The 24,392-nt window shown below is 37.9% G+C and overlaps 2 protein-coding genes across 2 annotated transcripts in view; both read right to left on the bottom strand.

The window, feature by feature from the left end:
- The window catches only part of LOC139472519 (cubilin-like), a 33,222-nt gene extending 32,374 nt beyond the window's left edge, over positions 1-848 (bottom strand). The window contains exon 1 of the mRNA XM_071254998.1: positions 747-848. Within this exon, the coding sequence (XP_071111099.1) occupies positions 747-807 (61 nt within the window). The 5' untranslated portion in view covers positions 808-848. The remainder of the gene's footprint in view (positions 1-746) is intronic.
- Positions 849-5,708: 4,860 nt separating this feature from the next.
- Positions 5,709-23,338, bottom strand: LOC139459758 (cubilin-like). The gene is made up of 23 exons (XM_071241422.1): positions 23,260-23,338; positions 22,168-22,252; positions 17,196-17,299; positions 16,666-16,815; positions 15,843-15,918; positions 15,322-15,461; positions 14,650-14,799; positions 14,468-14,552; positions 13,926-14,047; positions 12,753-12,905; positions 12,393-12,492; positions 12,069-12,205; positions 11,713-11,859; positions 11,345-11,432; positions 10,706-10,827; positions 9,710-9,865; positions 9,281-9,365; positions 8,741-8,859; positions 8,343-8,513; positions 7,943-8,021; positions 7,637-7,767; positions 6,520-6,684; positions 5,709-6,064 (listed from the first exon to the last, which is right to left on the bottom strand). The coding sequence occupies exons 1-23, from the start codon at positions 23,318-23,320 to the stop codon at positions 5,895-5,897; spliced, it is 2,796 nt and encodes a 931-aa protein (XP_071097523.1). The 5' UTR covers positions 23,321-23,338; the 3' UTR covers positions 5,709-5,894.
- Positions 23,339-24,392: the final 1,054 nt, after the last annotated feature.

Below are 24,392 nucleotides of genomic sequence, written 5' to 3'. Positions count from 1 at the left end.
GGTGAACCCACAAACAATTACTGATCGGGGATCATAATCGGTGTATGTGGGATTCGAACCGGTGACAAGCTGATCCTTATACTACTAGGGGATGTCGTAAATTCAGCACATCTAATACCGTTGCTTATACGCGCAGGTTAGATACCTTTAAACGGTAACAACCCGTCCAATGTGGTTTAATGCAGTAAGATTCGACTCACTGACGTTCTCCCCACGAAACACTATTCACACCCTGTATTCAATGAATAAATTGCTTGTGAATCAATCTGAATCCCTTCAAAATTTGAACTCGTTTGACACTTTGACGTTTCTTTACCTCTACGTGCTTCCGTTCGGAATATAAAATATATCAATATCAAATATAGAAATATCCTCCTGTCAAAGCGGGACTAAGAACAGGGAATTTAAGTCATACCAATGTTTTTTTCAAGTCGTTCAAATACCGCTATTGGTGTCTGTCACGGCAACTTAGATCAATATAGCAATGAAATACATTGTTTACAAATGCGCACTGTCTCACTTGTACTCGGGGTCCTAAGTACAACGTCCAGATACTGAAATGGGCACGAGGTCCGAGAGCATATTTCCACTTTAATGGATGCATCAGAAATGCTGATTTACTAAAATTAAATAAAGTACGTTTCAAATAATACGTAACCAACTTAATGACATACATGTATTCCTCACAAAGATATTTCATATCTCAAATTATTTTATTATTTGTATATTAACAGAACAACGCCTACCTGCAGTGGCGAACAGCACCACAGAGACCAGCACGGCCGAGAGGAATAAACGAACGCCCATCCCTTCGTCAAACTTTGTTCTCCTTTCAGCCAACTGACTAAACTGCCTATGTCTATATACATATAATCTAAGATTGCGAAATCGGAATGATACTGACACATGATGCCTTGTCACGTGATTTGTTATCATCAACATGTCAAGCAGGCACTTCTTGATCATATAGTATGCAACACCTGAAATCAATACAGTCAGATGAACATTGTTTATTGCGATCAACACACTATGAATAACACCATGCTACATTTCGTAATTTAATACGGCTTAACAAGAGGTGTGTGGGTGCATTCATGATGATGAATGTGACGTACAATGGGCTAGTTTTATCAATTCATATATTACAGATATATACACCTTAAGGCCATATTAATCATAATGCATATTATTTAGTAATTCACAGCACTTGCACACTTTTTCAACCTGACGAAAATATGTCGCGAGACAGTTACAGTGTAACAGTGTAAATGTATTTAACAGCATGTACATGTACGAGTACATGTTCTGGATATGTAAAATTATATGCTGGTACAATATGCTTACTTAGCTCAGAATATAATGGACATTGTGATATGAAATTGTATTTAGGTTCCTGAATATGTGTTATACACGGTGGATATAACCTCTCTTCGTGTGGAATATTAAGTTTGCGCCATTCTTCAATCATCAAACTGTGACTCACTATATTCGTGAATATAACATATAATACATACATACATACATACATACATACATACATACATACATACATACATACATACATACATACATACATACATACATACATACATACATACATACATACATGTAATTTTGTGTAAACATATATTGGTTCAATGAAGACTGGGGTAAGAACTGAACTTGACATATTAAAATTTGTGCGATGAAAAAGCCTCAATGCATGGCCAAAAACAAATGTACACGAGTTTCACGAATAGCATCTCAACAAATCAGTGTACGAGTTATGTGTAAATCTCATATACATGTAGCTCGAAGGGCATTGTTTTATAAAATGTATATATTCATCAATTTATTTTACTACGCGTAACCCAAATGACAAACACCCAGTGGATCAAAGCCGTTAACTGTTCAAGGATCAACAAGTGATAAAATTGGAAACTGTAGGTGTTTTCGATCACTGATTCAAAATACGCATTCTTTCTGTGAAAAGAGACGCAGAACATTTTCTTTGATTTACGACAACATTGTTGTTCGGGCATACAGAATGTTCAGCGAATTTGTTTTGTGCTTTAAAATCCTTTGATAAGCATTTAGAAGTTGGAGTAATAAGTAAGGATATGATTTATGTATAGCAACGTCTTTATTACAATTAAGAGCGACGTTTCAGTGTAGGTTCTAACACCGTTATCAAGCAAGTGATATACAGAGTATGGTTGACAAGAATACATACAGGTAGGAGGCAATGTTTATACAGTAGAGCAGATATCAGATGTAGTTACACAGGAGTGGTGAAGCCTGTTATGTACACAGTTTATTTTTATTTATTTATGAAATCTCCAAAATGATTATTGCCAAAAATATAACGCAACGACACTTTTCTTCCATCCTTTTTCAGCTTTGGAGACCATGAATAAGCTTATGTGCGCATATCTCTCTGAGAACGTGAGGGTAGAGTGAGTGAGTGTGTTGGGTTTAACATTATTCCAGTTACATCGCGGCGTGTCAGCTTAATGTGGGAGGAAAGCCCGAATTGGTGCACGAGCACGGGTATGGTGCTGACAAACATAGAAACATAGTCGGGGTGAACCGAGATTCAAACCCACAATCATAGGTTTCTGACGTGTCCAAGGGACGCTACTCTGCACAGCGAATCGCGGCGCCTTAGACGACTGGGCCACCCGTGCCCCCACGTGAGGGTAGAGGGTTGTGCCAAATATGTGAGTGATCATGAGAGAGTGAGTATACCGCTTTGACCAGTCATGGGCTCCACACATTGTGCCAATGAAGAGCATGGGATCCAGTCTTTGGTGTGAAGAGTTACCATTTGTACCATTAAGCTAAGCCTTTTACATGTGCCCACCACTCCTGTGCCGAATGACCACGGTAAACAGCGAACACAAAAAATACCCCCAAGAATGAAGTATCACTGATGCATCTGACGTTCGGTTTGTGTATTTACATTTCACAACAGGTCAGCTCAGTGTCGGTGTCAGTGTGTGTCAAAACAACTGCGCAGTCACCTCGATAAGATGTTAGCGTAACTCAGTCTTTCCCAAACTATTCAGTGAGTGAGTGAGTTGGGTTTAACGCCGCTTTTAACATTATTCCCGTTATATTGCGGCGTGTCAGCTAAATGTGGGAGGAAAGCCCGAAGTGATTGAGGTCGCAGACGTTTACCACTTTGGTGAAACCCACGAGCACGGGTATGGTGCAGACAAACCTAGAAACATAATCGGGGCGAACCGGGATTCGAACCTACAATCATAGGTTTCTGGCGTTCTGCACAGTGATTCGCGGCGCCTTAGTCGACTGGGCCACCCCTGTCCCCCTTTCCCAAACTAATTTGAATTCCAATGTGTTAACATCATTCTACTAACAAGAGCAGAAATATTATCTTCGAAAAACATATATATTCAAATTAATCGTTAAAATGTTTAACATTAGCAATTATCTTTTAACCTGAATATTTGAATCAACCGGATACTTACATTTTTTAACCAAACATGAATTTAAGACGAAACAGTGGTAGTAATAAATCTACAGTGTACGTAGCATGGTGCGCTTGCAAGAAGTGACCGTGATGTGATATTACTGTTACAAACAACTTATAGAATGTACACATGTAAAACATTGAAACTGCATTGAAATTAAAGAAAAAACTACTTGTAAGTACACGTATGTCATAATTGACTCTTAACACGAAAAAACACAATAAGTATTCATAATTACATTACGTTTTGTTCTGTTTTTTTGCACACACGATAAATTAGATTTTACGGTTCAAACCAAACCTTATCAATACTCATACAACCTTCTTTTTCAAGTGTACCTCCAAAAGTTGTTTTCCTCCATTTGGGGGGAAATAAATCAGTACATGTATGTATAATGCATTTCGTGTTCATATTTCGTTTTCATAGCTCCATTAAATGGAGTTGTCCTCGATTTTGCTTCTTCAAGTTATGCTGACTATGTTGACATCTCTCATGAAATAGTTGATGATGGAATTGAGTCACGTGAAAACTTTAGCAGATGATTGGCTGCAGTCAAATATTCGTGATGAGAGGTTCATGGTACACCTGGTCGGTTGACCAGATATTGTTATCTTCATACACCAACTCGATGTTAAGGAGTGGACATATGCAGAGATATAAACTGTTTTATTGGCTTTTACTGGCAGAGATAATACATCTATTCACCTCCGATAAAGACGGTACAATAACTACAGTTGATTGAGTTATCATATGTGCTGCTTTGTATGGCATACAGTAAGAGGCAGTCTTTGCAATGCATAACCATATTAAAGCCACATTAATTAGGGGGGGTGGGGGGGGTGGGGGGGGGGGTGAGTACTAGCGTTATGCTTCGCGTCTTTTTATTTAGGCTACGTCCGAACTGGAATCAAACAATGTATAAAGTTGAATATAAGTTGTAATTAATTTGTAGGTACCATATTCACATATGAGAGATATCCCTAGATACATCGTGTAGACCATAGTTGTGGACAAGTCGCTGTGTGACAGGTGTATAACACGAAGTGGCTACGACGACGCTATTATATTATCGTGGTCTAGAGATACAGCGAGTATTGAAGATGGTGACTGATTTAAACCATGCCGTACAGTCATTTAATTATCGTCACTAGGCCAATGATATGGGTGGCATAAAGTTATTTCAAATCAGAAGAAGATGGTGATAAGTCGTATGATAGATCATACGTGAGATTTTGCAATTTTAAAGGCCGTGGAAACGTATGACGTAGACTAGTAGAACCTGCGAAATACAGTTTGGATAAAAGAGTTTGATGGTCTACAGGTCTCATCCTCAAGAAGGAAGAGAGGGAGGAAACAAAGAAAATACTACATCTTCTCGATATGGTGTAACCAGTAAAGATATTGAGAAACATCTTTCCGAGACTGAGCGGCCAGCTGGTATGTTCGGAGACTGGAAGAAACGAAGACGAAACTGCTATGAGTTGCTGCTAATTGAAATTATACCGTGTGATCAATACGTACAATGCTATCGATATGGTAACTGCCGTTTCTTGAAATTCATTTTTATCTCATGTCCGGTCACTTAATTACGCCTCCGGCGATTTGGTCTGAATTCGTGCTCAGGGTTTGCATCTCGTTAATGAGCGTCACTTGCCTCTTGAAATTACATGTTTAGTTTCACAATAAAAATTGATTCTGTCTTCTCATTGTGTTCAATTTCTTATAACCATGTCGAAAAACTACGCGTGTCACGGTATAGTGACCGCTCCTCCATTTTAATTCCGCCACCGTTCGGCATAGTCCGGCGGTCGTACTGTGTCATTGGAATCTTCGTTAGAGAATTAGTGACCAAACTGTTTCATTCGAAAGTCGAAAGTTAGGTGAAATATACTGACACAGTTAGCGTACAACAGTTGGATTGTCTATTGTGTGTTTACACTTCTATCAAATGCATTGTAAATGGATTCAGTCGAACATGTAACTGAAACCGCTACTTTCCCAATCGTGTAAGGCACAGGGATTCGCTGAACAGATTTACTTCTTATGACGAGCTACTTCCCCGTGCCCGTCCTCATGATTCGGAGTACATACCAATACACTTGCTGGTCTTAGCAATATTTGAATAATATCGGGGCGTGGGACACAGACTCTTCAATCCAGAAAACATTTATGACTTATTATGCTACCCAGTCGTGGGGAACACTATACAAAATACCACAGTAAGTGTGTTAACTTTTTATTCCACTTGAAGTATCTTTTAGAGCTGATCATAGCAACATGACATCACTGAACTCTCTTCAATTAGATCCGCACGATACATTCTGTGTTCAAGCTTCTTTGCCTCTAGTTCTTTATTCCGGGTATACTGTTTGCTCTATTTTCTCATCCTTATCCATTCATTGGTTATCTATTCTTGTTTGTTCAACTGTGTTTGTAAGAGAAAGGGCGAAGGTTTGTTCTGTGGGATATTGTGCCACTGTTAAAACATGCAGCCCTCCTGACAGCGTAGTAACTGACAGCAACGACCAAAAACACACCAGCGGGAACACCAACAGCGAGTCCTATGATAAGGTGTTTCTGGGATTCTGAAATTACAAGCAATGTTTAAGATTATGAACTGTAATGTGGTGAATGAAAATGATATTTTCCAAATTCCTAAAGTGTTTCGATGACACATATGCTTCCTTTACAATTTAATTCGTTTCGTAAGTATTATCTATAAGTGTCATATCTTTTCAATGAACGGAATGTTTAGGACATTTTAGACGATGAAGTGATTCATTGCTGCACCATTCTGTTTTAGTTCGTACAGTTCAAATAACTATTTTATCTGTTTCTACATTTTGAAATGAATCGTTTTTATAAATTTAAATTATCTACTAGTACCATAATGGCGACTTAACTTAACAGTTTTCAAAGCGTTTTGATTGTAGCAGAATAACCCCGAGGTCAGCTGATGATAATAATAACTTCTTTTTATCAAAATACCAACGATAGTTTGAGCAGCGAAACATTATTTCAGGCATGAAGGTAGAAGTAACCATACCAGAGGATCGCCACGATCGATGGATGGAGATGTTGAAACCTGTATTAGGTGTGTCATTACTGGTATCAAACTTTAGGAAGAGGTATCTCCCGGTGCTGTATATGACTGGGTTATCATGAGCCGTACCACACCATCGCCCTAAAGTCGGACTGCCAGCATCATAGCCTTAAAAACAGATTTTCATTTTTATTTCACGAATTGTGTATGTGCCAATCAGGAACAATTACACTCAGCCCACTCAGTGGAATCCAACTTAACTCAAATGATTTGTCAAGTCCAGATAACACGGGAAAACAGTGTTACTTAAAAATTATTATTTCTCACTCCAAATTACTTTACAATATTACGATATTTCAACCGCTGACATGTTTTGCACAAAAGCGTCATATGTGCTAAAATTTGGTTATTTCAACTTGACCAGCTACATATACAGTGTGCATCGTCGGTCTTACGGGCTTCTTAATAAAAAGTACTTCCTCAATCACAAATAAATATATAGCTCATTCACAGTTTATATTCGGGATTAAGGAAGTACAGTCAAACCTCGCTGTGTCGAACTCGTCGAAAAACGGTCGGGTCCGGGGTTCGAAACATCAGGGGAATTTTATGCTCAATTTGGATACTTGTGGCTCCCATATGAGTTCGAGACAACCGGGATATCGACACATTTATGTTCGTCACAACGAGGTTCGACTGTAATTCATATTGAGAAGCTGTTTGGACTGACGATGTGAACGGAAAATGTAGCTGTCCAAATCGAAAGAATAATTATGTAACAGACAAAAGTTTAAAGATGATCCCAGCACAGGTTTGCCTCTTTGTACAGTCAACCCGTGAAGATCCGGGGTAGAATAGGTCTTCAGCAACCCATGCTTGTCGTAAAAGGCGACTGTGCTTGCCATAAGAGGCGACTAACGGGATCGGGTGGTCAGGCTCGCTGACTTGGTTCATGCATGTCATCGATCCCAATTGCATGGATCGATGCTCATGACGTCAATCTCTGGATTGTCTGGTCAAGACTCGATAATTTACAGACCGCCGTCATATATCTGGAATATTGCTGAGTGCGGCGTTAAACACCAAACAAACAAAAAACAAACAAATCTTTATACAGTACCATCAAATGCTTCCAGGTAGTTTGAATCGCAGGACGATGACGTCTTTGTTATATTGAACGATATCACCGTTAACATGACAACGTCATTTGAATCGTCATCAGTGTCTAGTCTCCAGGAGCAGTGGGCATTTCTAAAAGAATAATAGTAACATTTCTTTAACCAGTTCTTTAACTTCAACATTTCAGAAGTGATTATTTTTAAATGTAGTGTCGCAAAACATTGTCTATCACTTACTCAAAGAATAGCATATGGAATTATTATTATTATTATCAATTTATGTACTTGGATACGGGTAACACACACACCTTGGGTAGTTAAATGGAAAGTTGGGAGATGTTATGTAACTTAGTGTGTCCCAGGCCTTCTGTTCCTGTAATTTACAGACTGAAAAGCAAACACGCAATAGAACATTACGATGGCATGGACATCATTTCATTTTTTTTTATCTTTCTGTGGTGTTTTCTGCTTCAGAAAAAAACCCAAATAAACACATTAATAAAAGCAAAATGCATTATGTGATACGGTTCATTTCCATTTGACTCATCAATTTTCTCATGCTATTTAAAATGTTTTATATTTTGAAAATATACATTAACGTTTCGTTGGTATTGTTTTTCGCGTAAACCAGAGTAAACATCATAACCATATATACAACTTTTGTCAAAATGTAACTACTCGTAAGCGTATAGAAAAGCGTGTGCCTACTCTCAAAATCACCGCCATACAAAGATATGTCGAAACCGCTTCCCAATTGGACATTATTTGGCTCCCGGCTTTGGAATGTGACCACCATGACTTTTCCGGAGGTAACGTAATATTGCAGCAACCGTTGATATCCGCAAAACCTCCCGATTAAACTCGGCTGTGACAATGTCCCTGAACAGAAAATACGTACTAGATATACATATGTCTGTATGTAATAAATAGAGAGTGAAATAAAATAAATATATAATTATACTATGGGATTCATACGCTACGTTTCTAGTGTATGTTATTATACATTATTGAAAGATGGTGATCTCCAGGATTGGATGAGTCGTAAGTTTCAGAATGAAAACTCACTAGCCCAGTGGAAGAGCCTGTTTCATTGCAGCTTCACTCACCGTCATTGATTGTGATATACTCTTCTTCACAGGAAGGTGAAAGCATGAGCCCCGTCGAATCAATGGAAAACCTAATGTTTTGGTGGTTTGATTCTATCACCCAAACACACTTCATATCACTGAAAATGATCAATGCATTGTTAACTTACCATCGCCTATAGTTCAGAGCTCACTGCATATAAGTAAATCAAAAGAAGGACAGACCCACATTCAGAGGCTTATTATGATGTTATACAGGGTGAAGATTAATTGTATATTTTTGGACGAATTAACACATAACATTGTATTATTTACACATGCTACATATAATATATATATAGCACATCTGACCACTTAACTTTGTAATACAGGTACGTGCATAGGTATACATTTTTACACATCCATAACTACAGCATATGGTAACTACACCCTGTAAAATATTACATTTTGCAAAAACTTTTACTTCGTATAGTTTATACATACTAAAACACGAATATAAATATCCGAATTAAAAATTAATCACTTTTCTAAAATAACTGTTGCTATTTTCTATACACTTACAAATAATAGTTTGTGTAGTATCCCGGCGGGCGTAAACGGTAAAAGGAGGAATTTAACAGTAAGCGTCCACCACAATCATAAGGATCTGCAGAAATGATAACCATTACAACATGAACTATAACAGACTTACACTAAACACTTGGGTGTATTAACATGTGAAAATGCAGTCATGCATTGTGATCAATGCTCGTTAACCGTATTACATTATTGTCTAAGTACACCATCACCTCCACGACTCTCTTATTTTAAGTGTTTTGAGCATTACGCAATACTACATCAGTATTTCTTTTAGCAGACAGATCTCATGATAATGAAATTGTTCTATCGCTTTTAAAATCACATCTGTGAAATTAGTTGTATACGTTGGTGCATACTAATAGGCAGTGCCAAACATTTAACTCAACCGAAACTGAAAACATATAGACTTACTGTGAAATGACCCTGAGGTATATTTGATTACGAAACCCTTCTTGACAGATCCTGCTCCAGTATTGAGAGTAATCGACATAACATGTCCAGAGCTGATGAACATTGGTTGTTTTTTGCCGCAAAAGACGCCAATTCGTTTGGAAGCATCGTTGGCGCCTTAATCGAAACATAAATATAAATGTGTACAGTATATTTCTAACGTGTGGACATAATCCAACTGACACGTGTATTTGTAAAGGATATAAAAAAAATAGAACCACGTTGTGAACAGCATTCCAATTAAATATAAAATATAAAACTTTAACGCCAGAGAACAACCACTCTCGATTATCAGACTGTACAGATTCCACTGGGCGGAAAATGCAAAATTATATGAACACATAACTGAAAATCAGTAGGCTGACACCTGGTAATATAGATGGAGAATCTCACCCTCGTGTCTTTTGATATCAAATATATCAACACGAGTTGATAAAAGTGAAAAATTCCGAGGCTTGTCGAGGATTTTTGCCACTTTTATCAACAAGTGTTGATATATTTGATATCAAAAGACACGAGGGTGCGATTTTATTTATCATCCAACATCATTCTTTCAACTTTTTCAATTTGTAGACAGTAATTAGCAGTGTCTTCAGTGTAAAAAGTACTGCAAACAGCTTCAGTAGCAGAGCCATTAGAGATGTCAATTGATTGTGACGTCATGGTAGCCAGTGACGTCACAATGGTCTGCAAAGCATTGTGATTTAATTTCATTGCAGCAATATCTTCAGTGTAGATATCGCTTGATCTCATCCAAGCGATATCTCCTGTGGGAGCCAGTTTTGGATGATAAATTACAATCACATGAAAACATCAGACCACTTCACCTACTGTGTATATCCCTTCATCAAGTAAGTTCATGTACATTTATTAATTTAAGTCGGCAGAGGAGAAATTTACGTTTCTGTGAAAATGAAGGTAAACGGAGAGTAAGTGAATTGAACAAAGGCCACTCACCATCACTGACACTCACATAACTATCAGCGCAGTTATCTCTGTCACCGACGGAAGATTCTTGTACATGTATCTTGATGCTGGTGTTCTGTTGGCTCCTCAAAACCCATACGCAATTCATGTTCCTGTAATGTCGTATGACCATGAAATGACATCATGTACTCAACATTATTATTATCGAAGAGAATGAATAAAGGCAGTGTGTTCTAAATATAATGACCATATGAGACATTAAACGATCGTTTATGTTTTTCATTCCACTCACTAATTCACTCGATCGGGAATTTACCAAAAGGGTACACGTGCACAAATGTAGAAAATATGAAGTACATTTAAGATCGCATGTAAAAGTAATGGTAATACCGATAATGGTTTAAATTAGTTATGTTTGTATAATAAAATAATATATGCATGAATACTAAATATATGATTTGTTTGATTTGTCAGTTTCTTGTTAAGCACACAGCAACATTCCAGCTATATTGCGAAGATCTCTAAATAATCGAGTCTCGACCAAACAATCCCGTGGTTGATAGCCCGTTTCTGATTTTTCTTCCGCCGTGGTATTGCTGGAATATTGCTAAATGCGCCATAAAAACACACACTCACTCGCTTCACTAACTTTAATTGATATCTACTTGCCTACGGTAATTAGCAGGGTATCCAGGAGAGTACACATACTGGTCACTAGAGTTTGTAACGCTGACTTGACCGCCACATGGCAAAGACTCTAGACAAAGGGAATTTGGAATATTGAGTTGGTACAGGACGTATGTACTATCTTTGTCAACATACACGTACAGAAACCACAAATGGGTATATCACTGATCCATTAAAATAATTCAAAGACGGTGAACGTCGTTTTCTTGAACTTTTATTCCAGTCGCCTATCACATTATGCTTACATTTAACTGAAAGATTTTTAAAGGTGTACCAAGCTGGACATATGACGACGACAGCTTTTATCATTTGTGAAAGTTCCACAGCTAGAAAGCAACACAAGTACGCACCTCGTGTTTCTGTATATTTCAGCTTAAATCCCTTGCCATGTCCGACACTTGTGACAAACCTGAGCGTGAGGCTTGTATCAGAACTCTGAACCACTGGTTTCATATGTCCACACCAAATCTGTATAACAGTTGCTGTGTTGTCAGGACCTGTAAACGTGATTGCATTGCCACTTTCTGAAAATGCTTGTTTAAAAATGTCACAAAGAATAAAGTGAGTATGGTTTTGCGCCGCTTTTACAAAGATCCCTGATCTAACACTGTCATCAGAAATTGGCTTTAAGAAAATGACAGTTAATTGAGCCTTGCCCAACATAAGGTTAGACAGGGCAAAAACCGCATACCCAAAAATAGAATACAATACTTTCCATCATACACATAGACCTTGTCGCCATAATCGCAGGACCAGTCGTTTTGTAATTCAGAGTCGAGGATCTCTATGCGAACCATCATGTCAAGAGAGGATGATGTTATCGTCCACTGGCAATCTAGATTACTACAATACAATGTTAAACATGTTAAAGCGTGTTTAATAACATTCCCAAGAATGTCTTCTCGTTATTAATGTTTTACGTATACATGGCATCCGGATAATAGATCATGTGCACAGTGCAAGTGGAAGTGATCTTTTGATTTTGATTACCAAGCATATTTACACTGAACATATCCGTGACCAGACTTACTTTGGAGATGCCACTGGGTATCCTGGCGATACAAGGTGTTGATCTGATCGAACAGCTGTCAGCTTCTGCGGACCACAGTCTGGTGCAGGTGTGGTTGGGACTAGACAAATAATGGTCTATTAATTTCTTTACTTTCAGATATTGGAAGCGGTACATTATGGCCAAGTGGTCTCAATTCGCCGTCCATTTCCGCCATTCACCCATGAAAATACGGCGTTACTTTGTTGCCACTCACTCATTCACTATGTATTTGGGAATATTTTGACATTGTTCATCTCGCAAGAATGTCCATACATTGTAACATGTGTTTTAAACATACACATGCATCCCGAATTCGTTAAATTATGTTTCTATACTTACTATAATGTTTTATTGCATAATACTTCATCCTGAACCCTTTCTTGACAACAGCGTTGCTCGTTTTAAACTTTACTGTCGTAAGGAAATAAGTCGTGAAGTTTGGTGTTAACGAGCCACAAAACTTTCCAACTTGATTCATTGCCGGATCCATTCCTGACACACAAAAAGACACAATATGATCAAGTTTGGTCATTCTATACGTGAATATAAGACACTTAATGATTCCTTTATTCAAATCGTTTTAACTTCAAAGTCTTTGTGTGAGGATACCTTCAGAAATTGAAATCCTTCCAATAACATCACTGGATACGATTACAAATATGTAAACGGATTATATATAATTACAACCTGACAAGTATCACATACATTATCAGCTTAATATCGAGGCGGTGGAGTAGCCTAGTCGTTGAAGCGTTCGCTCGTCACGCTGAAGACCCGGGTTCGATTCCCAACATGGGTACAATGTGTCAAGCCCATTTCCGGTGTCCCCCGCCGTGATATTGCTTAAATATTGCAAAAAGTAACGTAACACCATACTCACTCACTAATATTCTCGAAATATTCGTAATGTATCCGCAGATTATTCAAAGCATGTACTTCCTGTGAACGTTACTGCAAAACACTACAGCAAACCTTTCCATTCAATGAACACATGATGAAACCATCGGCGATACCAATTCTAACGTTCCCCAGTCGCTATTTTAATCTAATTAAATATGTTTGGTTATATCAACATCAATGAACTGCTTGATAAAAACAAGAACCTGGTATAGCCCACATACCATTACCGTGTGATGAATGGGGAATCTACACAGGCAAATATGACTATTTGTGTATCTGCATTCTACCGAGAGTGGGATGAGAATTCCGGGTGGCCAAGCGGTACAGACAGTCCGTATAACATAATCATTTCATATACATGCAGACAGTACATGTGTTGCATTGCTTATGTTGTCAAAGGGGCCTTACCGTGGAGAATAGCGTTCCTTTACCGTACCAGGGTCCGTTGATCTTAGTCCTGTCAGGATACTACTTGTATCAGTCACTGTGGTAAACATGTAAGACCTGCCAATACCATATTGAAAAGCTGATATGCTAATATATAGCTAACATAAACAACTTTCTCAAAGCGAAACTAAGTCAGTCACTCACTGTCCTGAGATACATACATACCTTCATACACCGTTACTGAATCTTTACTGCAAGAAGGAGGCGAACCTTCAAGTTCAGAGTCAACAACCTCGAGAACAGCATCCCTTGAAATCGTAACTATTTTCCAATCACAGTCGAGATCACTGAAATGTTCATATGAAATAATACCACAATAATCCATATCGTCAGGACATGGTGACATACAATCAATCAGGACACTGGAACCACCTGATTCACAGTAGCAGGGGCTCACCACAAGAATGGGGTATTGCGAATTTATTCTGCCTTGGAACCCAATGGCGACGTATATTGACACCTGAGTTATTTTGATATACGTTAAATATCGTCATCTCAACCTTTATTGTACCGACCAATTGTAAAATGAATGATGTTGTTAACTGATGTAAAATTATAATAGTACGTTATAGTGTATTAAACTGCATGCGCAGTTACCTGTTGCAACAGACATGTACCATCTGTCTAGTTATTATAAAGCTGACGTGTTCATATGATGCGCCCCAGTCCTAGTCTCCTTATTTTAAACAGGATGGGAGTAGACTTACTTGTAATACGTACTCGGATATCCTGGTGAGTATATATACGAAGGCATACTCCCCTGGATTACGTTGGTGAAGTTGCAGTTTGTTTCTGGAAAACGACACACAATAAAGAAAGAGTAAGGGGGAAGTGACCGTAATTTCATATTTGGAAATGAAAGAGTTTACGGTAACGAAGCAGTAGGTACCTGGGACGGAGCGATACTGTAGCTTGAAGCCTTTGTACATTCCAGAACCAAAGACTTTTGTGATGAATTCAATTCTCAGTGTGTTCTTAGAACTCTGAAGAAAACGTCCATAAGGCTCTCTTCCGCAGAAGCGTCCAAGAAGAAGGCTTTCTGTCTCGCAAAAAAGTAAATCAAAAGATTTTATGTTATATCAGATCAAATCAAAATTGATTTCCAGAAATAAAACATTTGTAATAAATATACACTCACATTAGACTGTCGATTCTGCTCATTGGCATTGTGTAACATATTTTCGAAACTGGTCACATAGTATGTTCTATTTTAAGAATATGTGTGTGTGTAATTCCTGTGTGTAATCCTACTGTGTCATGCTCGTACATGGACAAGATGCTGTAGAGTTCAGCTGATCCTACTCCCATTTCATTTGTTTTGGTGGTGTTTTTGACCAATTATATGTGATACGTTTATCACCTCTTCGGGAGGCATGGGGCGGTAGGGTAACCTTGAGGTCAAAGCGTTCGCTCGTCACACCGACAGTGCTTTTATTTCGGACATGGGTACAATGTCTGAATTCCATTTCTGGTTTGCCAAACAAGATACTGCTGGAACAAAGGCGGCGTAAAACACAACTCACCCATTCACGATCACTCCAACAAAGAGAACGTAACTTACCATCGGACGAGTTCGAGTTGTACATTGTTAGTGATGCGTTCTCACATCCTTCACTCTGCTCTATGTCCACGTCCATCATCTGTAGTATCACTGTTTCATCTTCATGTTCCGTAGTGATGATCCATGAACATTTGAGGTTCCTTGGAATAAATAAAAGCGATAAATGCCTGTCCATAAGCATAAGAAATCGGACAAATGCAGAGTTTATTAATCCTGCCATGAACGTGTGTTTACGAATCACAAGAACATAGTGATGATACCAGGTGTTCGTGAAAAGGTGATCGTAATCTGCCCTACCAGTGGCACCCGGCACACACATGTTTCATAACACATTTGACCACAGCTTCCATACATATAAGTCTATGACAACACGAAGGCATATGCCTTTCATGATTACATTCGAAAAATCAAATAATGTGATCCGATGAAATGTGTAAAAATGTGTTCTTCAAAATAGTGTGTTTGCCTTTAGTTTTGTGCCACTTAGTTTGAAAGAATTCCAGTATCATAAGATACTGTACCTGGAATAATGTTGAGGGTATCCTGGGGACGTCAGATTGGTTGGTGCATGCATCGCCTTAAGTTGTCCACCGCATTCTTTGAGAAAAGTGAGAAGTGAGAGTGAGATGATATTTTGTCTCTGTGCATAACCTAGTTTGAATTTCGTATTAACGAAACATTCACGTTTTATCGTTACTGAGTGAGTTGGGATTAACGCCGCTTTTAACACTATTCCAGTTATATCACGGCGTGTCAGCTTAATGTGGGAGGAAAGCCCGAAGTGATGCAGGTATCAGACGTTTACCACTTCTGTGAAACCCACGAGCACGGGTATGGTGCTGACAAACCTAGAAACATAATCGGGGTGAACCGGGATTCGAACCCACAATCATAGGTTTCTGGCGTGTCTAGGGGACGCAACTCTGCACAGCGAATCGCGGCGCCTTAGACGACTGGGCCAGCCGTGTTCCCCTGTTTTTACTGTATTCACAAGTGAATAAATGTCTATGGTGACTTTGGGCTTACATAACACAGTGAAAAGCATGGTCTGCAACACAGTGGTAACAGGTGGTTAGATATGATCGGACGGTCAGGCTCAATGACTGGGTGTATTGCATATTACCGTAACTAGCCGGTGTTAACCTGACATGGACTTATTTACATGCAGTCCTTATATAGCTGGAATATTGCTGACTGTGGCGTAAAAACAACAGTCAAAACAAATAAATCAAACTAAGAACATACATACCTTGACCTTCCTAAAAGACACTGCCTTCAAACATCATGTATAATATTAATTGTAACTAAGACTGCATTACATATTAAAATATTGCAACTACGTACGTGGTACTGCATACACCTGTATCAGGATCCTTGTCACTGTGAATTTATAACCCTTGTCCAAGTACATATACAGTGTCCGGCCACTACTGATGATAGACGTCCTTTCATTCGCACATATTTCCGCCAGCAGTGCGTCGGAGCTGTTCCATCCTTAGAAAATATTAAAAACCTTCTGATGTTATAACGTTTGGGAAATCTTTGCCATAAAAGGATAATACCCACCATGCTTAAACAACGAGCAATGGAATCCTAGAATGAAGAATATGACACGTTTTGTTATTCTCATATACACGATATCATATTGTTTGTTTTGGCCTTCATCTTTTTATTATTGGGTTTCATATTTAAAAGTGTATTAATTAACCATCTGTATCTATTTTCCGGAAATTGCATGTGAATTGCACTTGTAAATATGTCAATTTACACAAATTACATTTTCTCCGAATTCAATCCTAGGTTTCATCAAATTACGTGCAGTATATGTCTCAGTAAAAATTTCTTTACACAGACATCAACATTTTACAACACACCATCATATAATGTTGCAGTCAGGCACCCGGTGACATTGAAGGGGTTCATAACCTCAATCACGACATGATGTCCTTCTTCAGCAGCATGTACTCTCCACCAACAGCTGAAATATGAAGTAGTGACTTTTATTCTACGTAGAAACTGGAATGCTACCTTACAGATTAATTTGAATACCGTTCTAAGCCAATTAAGTGATTGTCTCCTGCATAACAAGTTAGTTAAATCCATACCAAAATCTGCAGTAACGCTTTGAAGATTGTTTGCACATAATTTATTGGGATGAAGTGCAGTTTGTTTACCCTACGATGTCATGAAGTTGTTTTCGAAACAGTTGTGTGATTTATTTTCAGTTACTCTCACTGAGCAGTATAATTTATGTTTTATCCTGTTTGGCATGTTTGTAGAAAATGTTCCATTGTTTCCTAAAGCAACGTGACGTCATCCATTGTTCATGACGTCAAAACCGATGTTATGTTACGACCTAAACTTAAGATCAGGGCCCCGTTCCACAAAGCGATCTTGGGCTAAGTTAATTGTAATTCACTAAGTACGCGATCATAAAGTTTTGTTACAATCGGCCACCCGTTCCACAAGGCAATCTTAACTAAGAGAGTCGTAAGATAAGAACAAAATGCTAAGTTCCTGCGGACCAACTTAGGATCGCTAAAATTTATCTTAGATTTTATCAAAAGAACAAAGACGGCGACTTGTATTATAATGTGCGAGAAAATGGATCGCGTATGAAAGAAAGAGAGGTTTTTCAGAGATCGCAGCCCTTTTAAAACTGTCAGAGGCAGTCTCTCCATCAGTTACACCAGCAACCCAAGCAGAGTTCGTATTCTCTGCCCCGGAAACGAAGTTACCCCTGACACAGAGATATTCAGGCAAGGGGTTCTTGTTTCGTTGAGTTGGGCGACCTCCAATGGACTGTGAAGTCCACTGTGTCCCGGGATTTTCACCAGACGGTAGACGACAAATATGCGCTTTGATCGTGACCATTTACGTGACGTCAAGCACTATCGACTTGCTGGATCCCCCGTGTCATCGGAGCTATAGATGGGATACTTGTGACGATCAGGAGACCATCTGCCGATGTGGAAGCTGCATACACATTGGTTTCAACGTCATTGATGTTCAAACCATTTGCGATGCAAATTTGAGGTAAATCATGCAGTGCCCCCTTGAGCACAAAGAATTAAATATATATACATGTATACGAATAAAGACAATTGTGGCGATCAAATCTTACCTTATTTCTACTTATTTACTTCCTGTTTACAGTAGAGAGAAACCTTGACATTGAATCTATCAGTAGACACGCCCTTGATATCTGTAAACTAATAGGCTGTAAGCATTGTCTTACAGTAGTACTTCCTGGGTTACTTAAAGATATCAAACGTGTAAAAGTCACACATTGTTGTGTAAAACAGTTCATTTATGATTTTTTCAGTGTTAAACATTCAATAAAAGTTCTATTTAATTTTTTTTAAAAACATTACACAAAATGATGCATCACTTCATGATGCAGACCAGTGTAACAGGATTGCCCGGATGGATTTTTTTTTACTCTGGGTAAGTGTATGCGATCATATTTCTGCATGTTATACAACTGAGGGCATTCATTCAAAATCGTGATCGTGAAAATGTATTTTTGAGCTAGGTCACAAAATCAGCAATGTGAGTAATATGTTTGAGTTGAGTAATATATATTGAAGTTGTTGATGCAGACCATGGCTTCTGACACCTGTACTTGACCCCAAAACAAGACATGAAGAGCGATACAACTCTTCACACTGCAGAACAAGAAACACCATTGAGAGAGCATTCGGACTTCTAAAGTCTAGGTTCAGGTTGCAAAAATATTCATCAATTTAATCTCTATATGTCTCCAGTTGTGAACAACTTCACGTACACTTTTAACTATTTTCATGTTTCAAATAGTTTTAAATTCATTTGTGATGAAGTTGAAGTTTTCTCATGACGGGGTCAATTGCTGTATTTGAGTCCATGCTTGGGCGGTTTCCATAATTCCGTTTGGAGGCGTTTTTGTGCCAAAAGGACCCTAAAAATGATCTGGACGTGAAAAGTATGGTCTAAAACTCTGCCCCTGTGTAAGCCGAGAGTTTTACGATAGAAAGTTAAGTCGCGTTGTCGACAATAGAATGTACTGTTTAATAAATGACACATTTGTTCATACTTATATCAATGACAGACAGACAGTTTTTAGTTTTTACTTTTTGGTATCAGCTTCTAAACCTATTCATTGCACCTTTTAATTATTCAAGTGCAATATACAACACCAGTTATTTTTAAAACTTATATATATTTATGTATCAAACATTATTCTCATCAGGCCATTGTAGCACTGGATTTGTATGATTGTGTCATATTACAGCATGGGCTCAAACAGTACTCAATCATAAAAATAGTTGGTCTCATGACATCAGTGTCTAGTGGTATATTACACTCAAATGTTTCAATAGTAAAGGCTATTCCAATCTAAATAACATCATCACACAATTACACATTTGCTAAATACTAATCAAAAAGTTTACAATCAACCAAGTTCCAAAACTACATCTGTAATGCTCTACTTTTTGGTTTTCACATTTTCTCCTTTGGCTTATTATCAATAACATTTAAACTTAATTCTAAATGATACTCCATTGTTTTATTTTAGAAAGGCAAGGGTCATATGCCAATGTGGATTCGGTTGGCATGGTGACCCCACTTGTCTCACTAGACACTTAAAGATTATTGTTAAAAATAAAACATTCAAACGAAATATTTCAAATATTCATACTATTTTATTCATTACTGCATGGGATTGTATATGCAAAGTATATGTACATATAAGTGTCTTGTTTAAGAGGATATAACAATAACATACAAGCAGCTTTCAACATTATGTTATTTTATTTATTCTAAGAATTACATCCCTAACAACTGTTTCCAAACCTTCCTGGATGCCATCAACCTGACAGTTTTGAATCAATGAAAGTAACTGTGATTCCAAGGAAGTATTTTTGTGTAATCATAGGTATCAGCGTTGTTTATAAGAAAATGTGGTATTTCCACATATGTATAATGGCATTCAATACTAAATCAGTTATAACACCCATTACTTGATTTGCATATCCTCCATTGAAACATCATCATGTTGACACTTTCAGTATGAATATGTTAGTTCAGCCAATACTTCAAATATCTGTCACTAGATACATGTACATATGTCATAAATGCATTTTGAGTATAATCAAATTATCAATCATATCATTGTTATTATGTATACATTAAATACATGCCTTTTTGTTCCATGGTCCATGTTCCTTTTGTTTTGACATGGACCTCCTCCAGTCTTACATGCCCGAAGTCTGCAGTCAGTACATTTTTGGGCCTTTTCTCAGTTGTCATTATTAGTCAGTAAAAAAAGTGAACAGATTTTCACATCAAAGTTAGTCAGTACACTGTGTCGAAGTTACATGATTGGAGAGTACTTGTAAATTCACAGTACCGGTATGCATATTTGGGCTGATATCCAACGATTAATGTGTGTTGGATTTACTTCAGGTCATTCCACTTCTAGGGAACATCTGTTGCGGATCGGCATAATCCGTATTTGTATTGATCCTGAAAATGTTAATGAGGATAGTCAGAGTTGGACTTATGGGATCCCACTGTTTTATGTGTTATGTTTAAAACAGTTAATCCAGTTAAGATAATAAATATAAACAAAGATCCAACCCAGATTGTTTAATGAGATCCTCAAACATGTGTGCTGTGTGATCACAAATTATATATATTTTCAAACACACCATGTACATAAATGGTCAATAATAATTCCACCTTGCTGAACAGTTTACTGAATGGACAAACTGCAGTTATAGTTTTTGTAGTTGGCATAAATGACAATTCTATGTTTCGTTATCCAATTTATCTGAATTTGATATTTGTGTTAGAATTTATTCATTCCTTCTCCGGTCTACTATAGTACTTAGATCAAGTATTTGTAAACATCTATCAAATATATGTTGGAGCACGTATGTTGACTTAATATTATATCAGAAAATATTCTGATAGTTCAGGGCTTACTTACTTGCTAGTAATATCCTCCTATATGCTGCCTTTCAGCTTCTTGGTAACGGTAGAGCTAATCGATGACTTAAGCGTAGTATGACCTCTGGTGAACACCATCTCAACCAGGACAGCAATTTCGCTTTCTGTAAAGTTGCTGCGACGAACGCGTTTGACGCCGACAGAAGTCTGCGATTCGGCCATTTTTCGATAATGAGTCGTCTGACCAAGGAAGGCACTCTAAGGGAACCTTTCGCGGAGTCATGGCTTAAGATTCCGGTCTCAGTTAATATCGGCCACTTATGAAATTAAGAACTTGTAAAGTTACAATCGCCTAAGATCGCTGTGTGGAACTGGCGTGCTAAGATGTTTTTAAAATGGACTTAAGTCATTACGATTGTAGTTACGATCGCTTGTGCATCGGGACCCAAGACATTAAAACCTCAAGTTTCTCAGGAAAATGACCATAGGTAATTTAAAGAATAATCTACGAGTTACTCGAAACTATGTGTCCTCGGATTACATATCCCTAGTGGATAAGGTTGAAATTTACTCGCCAAGGTTGATTGTTTCTTAACTCTCCTTTGTGCAATATTCCAGCTACATGACGTGGATCTGTACATAATCGAGTCTGGACATAACAGTCCAGTGATTGACAACATGAGCATCGATCTGCACCAGCCTGACCACCCGATCCAGTTAGTCGCCTCTTACATCAAGCGTGCGTTGCTGAAGACAAATTCTAGGCCCGGATCGTCACGGGCTCACCGAGGCTTGGGACATACACACGTAATTGACTCGGAACACATAATCCAAAAGTCCAGTATATCGCCGGTTCTCAATATATGATGTGTATAGTATATATTTCCTAGCTTGGCATCTCTTACATGTACACACCTTTCGCTTTGCTGCAATAGACCTGGCATGGTAAGGTTTCGTACGGCCTCAGTAGCGTCGATTTCCCAATTGCATGTACCTGCATCTGGAATACACCAGGAACCAAACATACAGAAGTATGTGAATGCAGATTTCAGTGTAGATTGTACTTTTTCTCTTCTTTTCACTTTCGCTATATTTGCTTGAAAGGTCTGTTCAATTAATTCACGTTTGACATTGCAATATTAAAGCGATAAAACATTTGTACATGTAAATATATAACGTCAACCCCAGGGATTAACCAGTCTCGAATACCCGACGAATCAGATTCCTTAAAGCGTAATGGATAAAATAGCTTGTTTGATAGGCATTACTTAGAAGTTGACGGATGACAAGATAGACACAATTTTTATGGATAACAACTTCTTTAATTCTTTAAAAAGCGACACAATTTACAATAGATCCTTATACCGTTGTCAACGGTATAAGGATCCATACCGAAACGTCGCTTTTTACAGTATTAAAGAAGTTGTTATCCATAAAAATTGTGTCTATCTTGGATAAAATAGCGCTGAAAAGTATGTGAATGGAATGACAGTGTCAGTGATGACACCGGGTGTACGGTAAGCTGATCCTGCCCTATCTATATCACCCACCCAATTTGCACAAAAAAGTGTTATCACTGTGTGTTACCTGACATCACACATCAGTAATCCTGGCATACGACAGCCTAATGTAAACAAACCAGACAATCAGGTGATGGACCAGAAATCCATTCCGACGATAGCGCATTTACAATATTGTAAATTTAAATTACGTCTGCTACGTACAAGCCAGATATTCTGTAACCTGAATCACTCAACAACTTGAGGTAAAAACAATATTGTTATAACATGCACTCATTTACAATTATATAAAACGTCCGCAAAATATAAGATGATGATTTCAACAAAACTTGATTAAATGCATTTTAAGGAACACATGCATTAATGTAACTATCAAAACGTTAACATGATTGACGAACATTTCTAACCGTAGACCACTCATGTGCAATGTCAGTTGGGAATAACTGACGCAAACCTTGTTTCTAAAGTAATATACATCGAGGCCTACCTGATAGATAAACCAGTATGGCGAGAAGAAGTCCTATCATTGCGTATTTCCTGAGAAACATGTTGTCTTTGAATGTGTACCTGTAATCATTTGATAGTCTTAAAAACCAAATGGTGTATCCACACTGTCATGAAATTACTGTGTATCTAATACTTTTACTGTTCATGTGTGTACTAACATAGCGTTATATCCATAGGTTAAACGGTATCTAGGTGTACGTGTGACACACTTATGTCACTACAAGTATACAGAACATGGTGACCTAAATGTTCTGAGTCACCGTTATCTTTAAGTTTACTCAGGCTATCTGTGTTGCTAGCATTGGGCCATTCCAAGTAACAACCAAAACACACGCTATTTAGAAGGTTCAACACACGGATGATGAGGTTGCCAAGTAGTGTAAATTGTATGATATGGTAAATATAACAATGAGATAGGTACAGTATATTCTCGCTTAACTTATGACATGTATGATTTACAGATAGAACATTTACAATAGAACAACAATGTGGAGTAAGTAGACGTATTGTTCTCAGATATTACATGACTTGAATTATTCCATTGAGAGCAATATTTTGTCAATTTATGAAAGTCACAACATTCTTACCTGTCCGATGTAATTATGAGGACACCTTTATATACGTACTTTTACAATGCCTGCAATAATTTCTGATTACATAGTGATTAAACATCAGAATAGTAATCAATGGCGAAACAAATTTCACAATTCTGATTGCAAAATCATTCGCTCTAAAAAACTGTTTTATTTGTTTGTTGTTTAACGCTGCACTCAGCAATATCACAGCTATATGACAGGAGTTCCAAACAATGTAGTGATTGACATCATGTGCATCAGTCTTCGTAAATGGTATGCGTTGACATGCACCAACAAAATCAGTGAGCCTGACCACCGAACCCATTGGTCTCCCCTTACGACAAGCATGCATGCATATTATGTAATGTAATGTAATGTGCAATAGCATAATGTAATATACAGCCATGCAACCAATTAGACACGTATGCAATATAGAATGAGGTGCGTACCTGTAAAGGTTGGTGATGAAACAATACAAATACAGCTATTCAATTTCATGTGAAAGACGGAGGAGGATGTAATGAAGGAATAATCAAAA

Source organism: Haliotis cracherodii, unplaced genomic scaffold (genome assembly GCF_022045235.1).
Source record: "Haliotis cracherodii isolate W230 unplaced genomic scaffold, xgHalCrac1.p SCAF_1, whole genome shotgun sequence".
Taxonomy (NCBI): Eukaryota; Metazoa; Mollusca; class Gastropoda; order Lepetellida; family Haliotidae; genus Haliotis; species Haliotis cracherodii.
The sequence above is the reverse complement of the archived record's forward strand: the minus strand, read 5'-3'. Positions and strand labels throughout refer to the sequence as shown.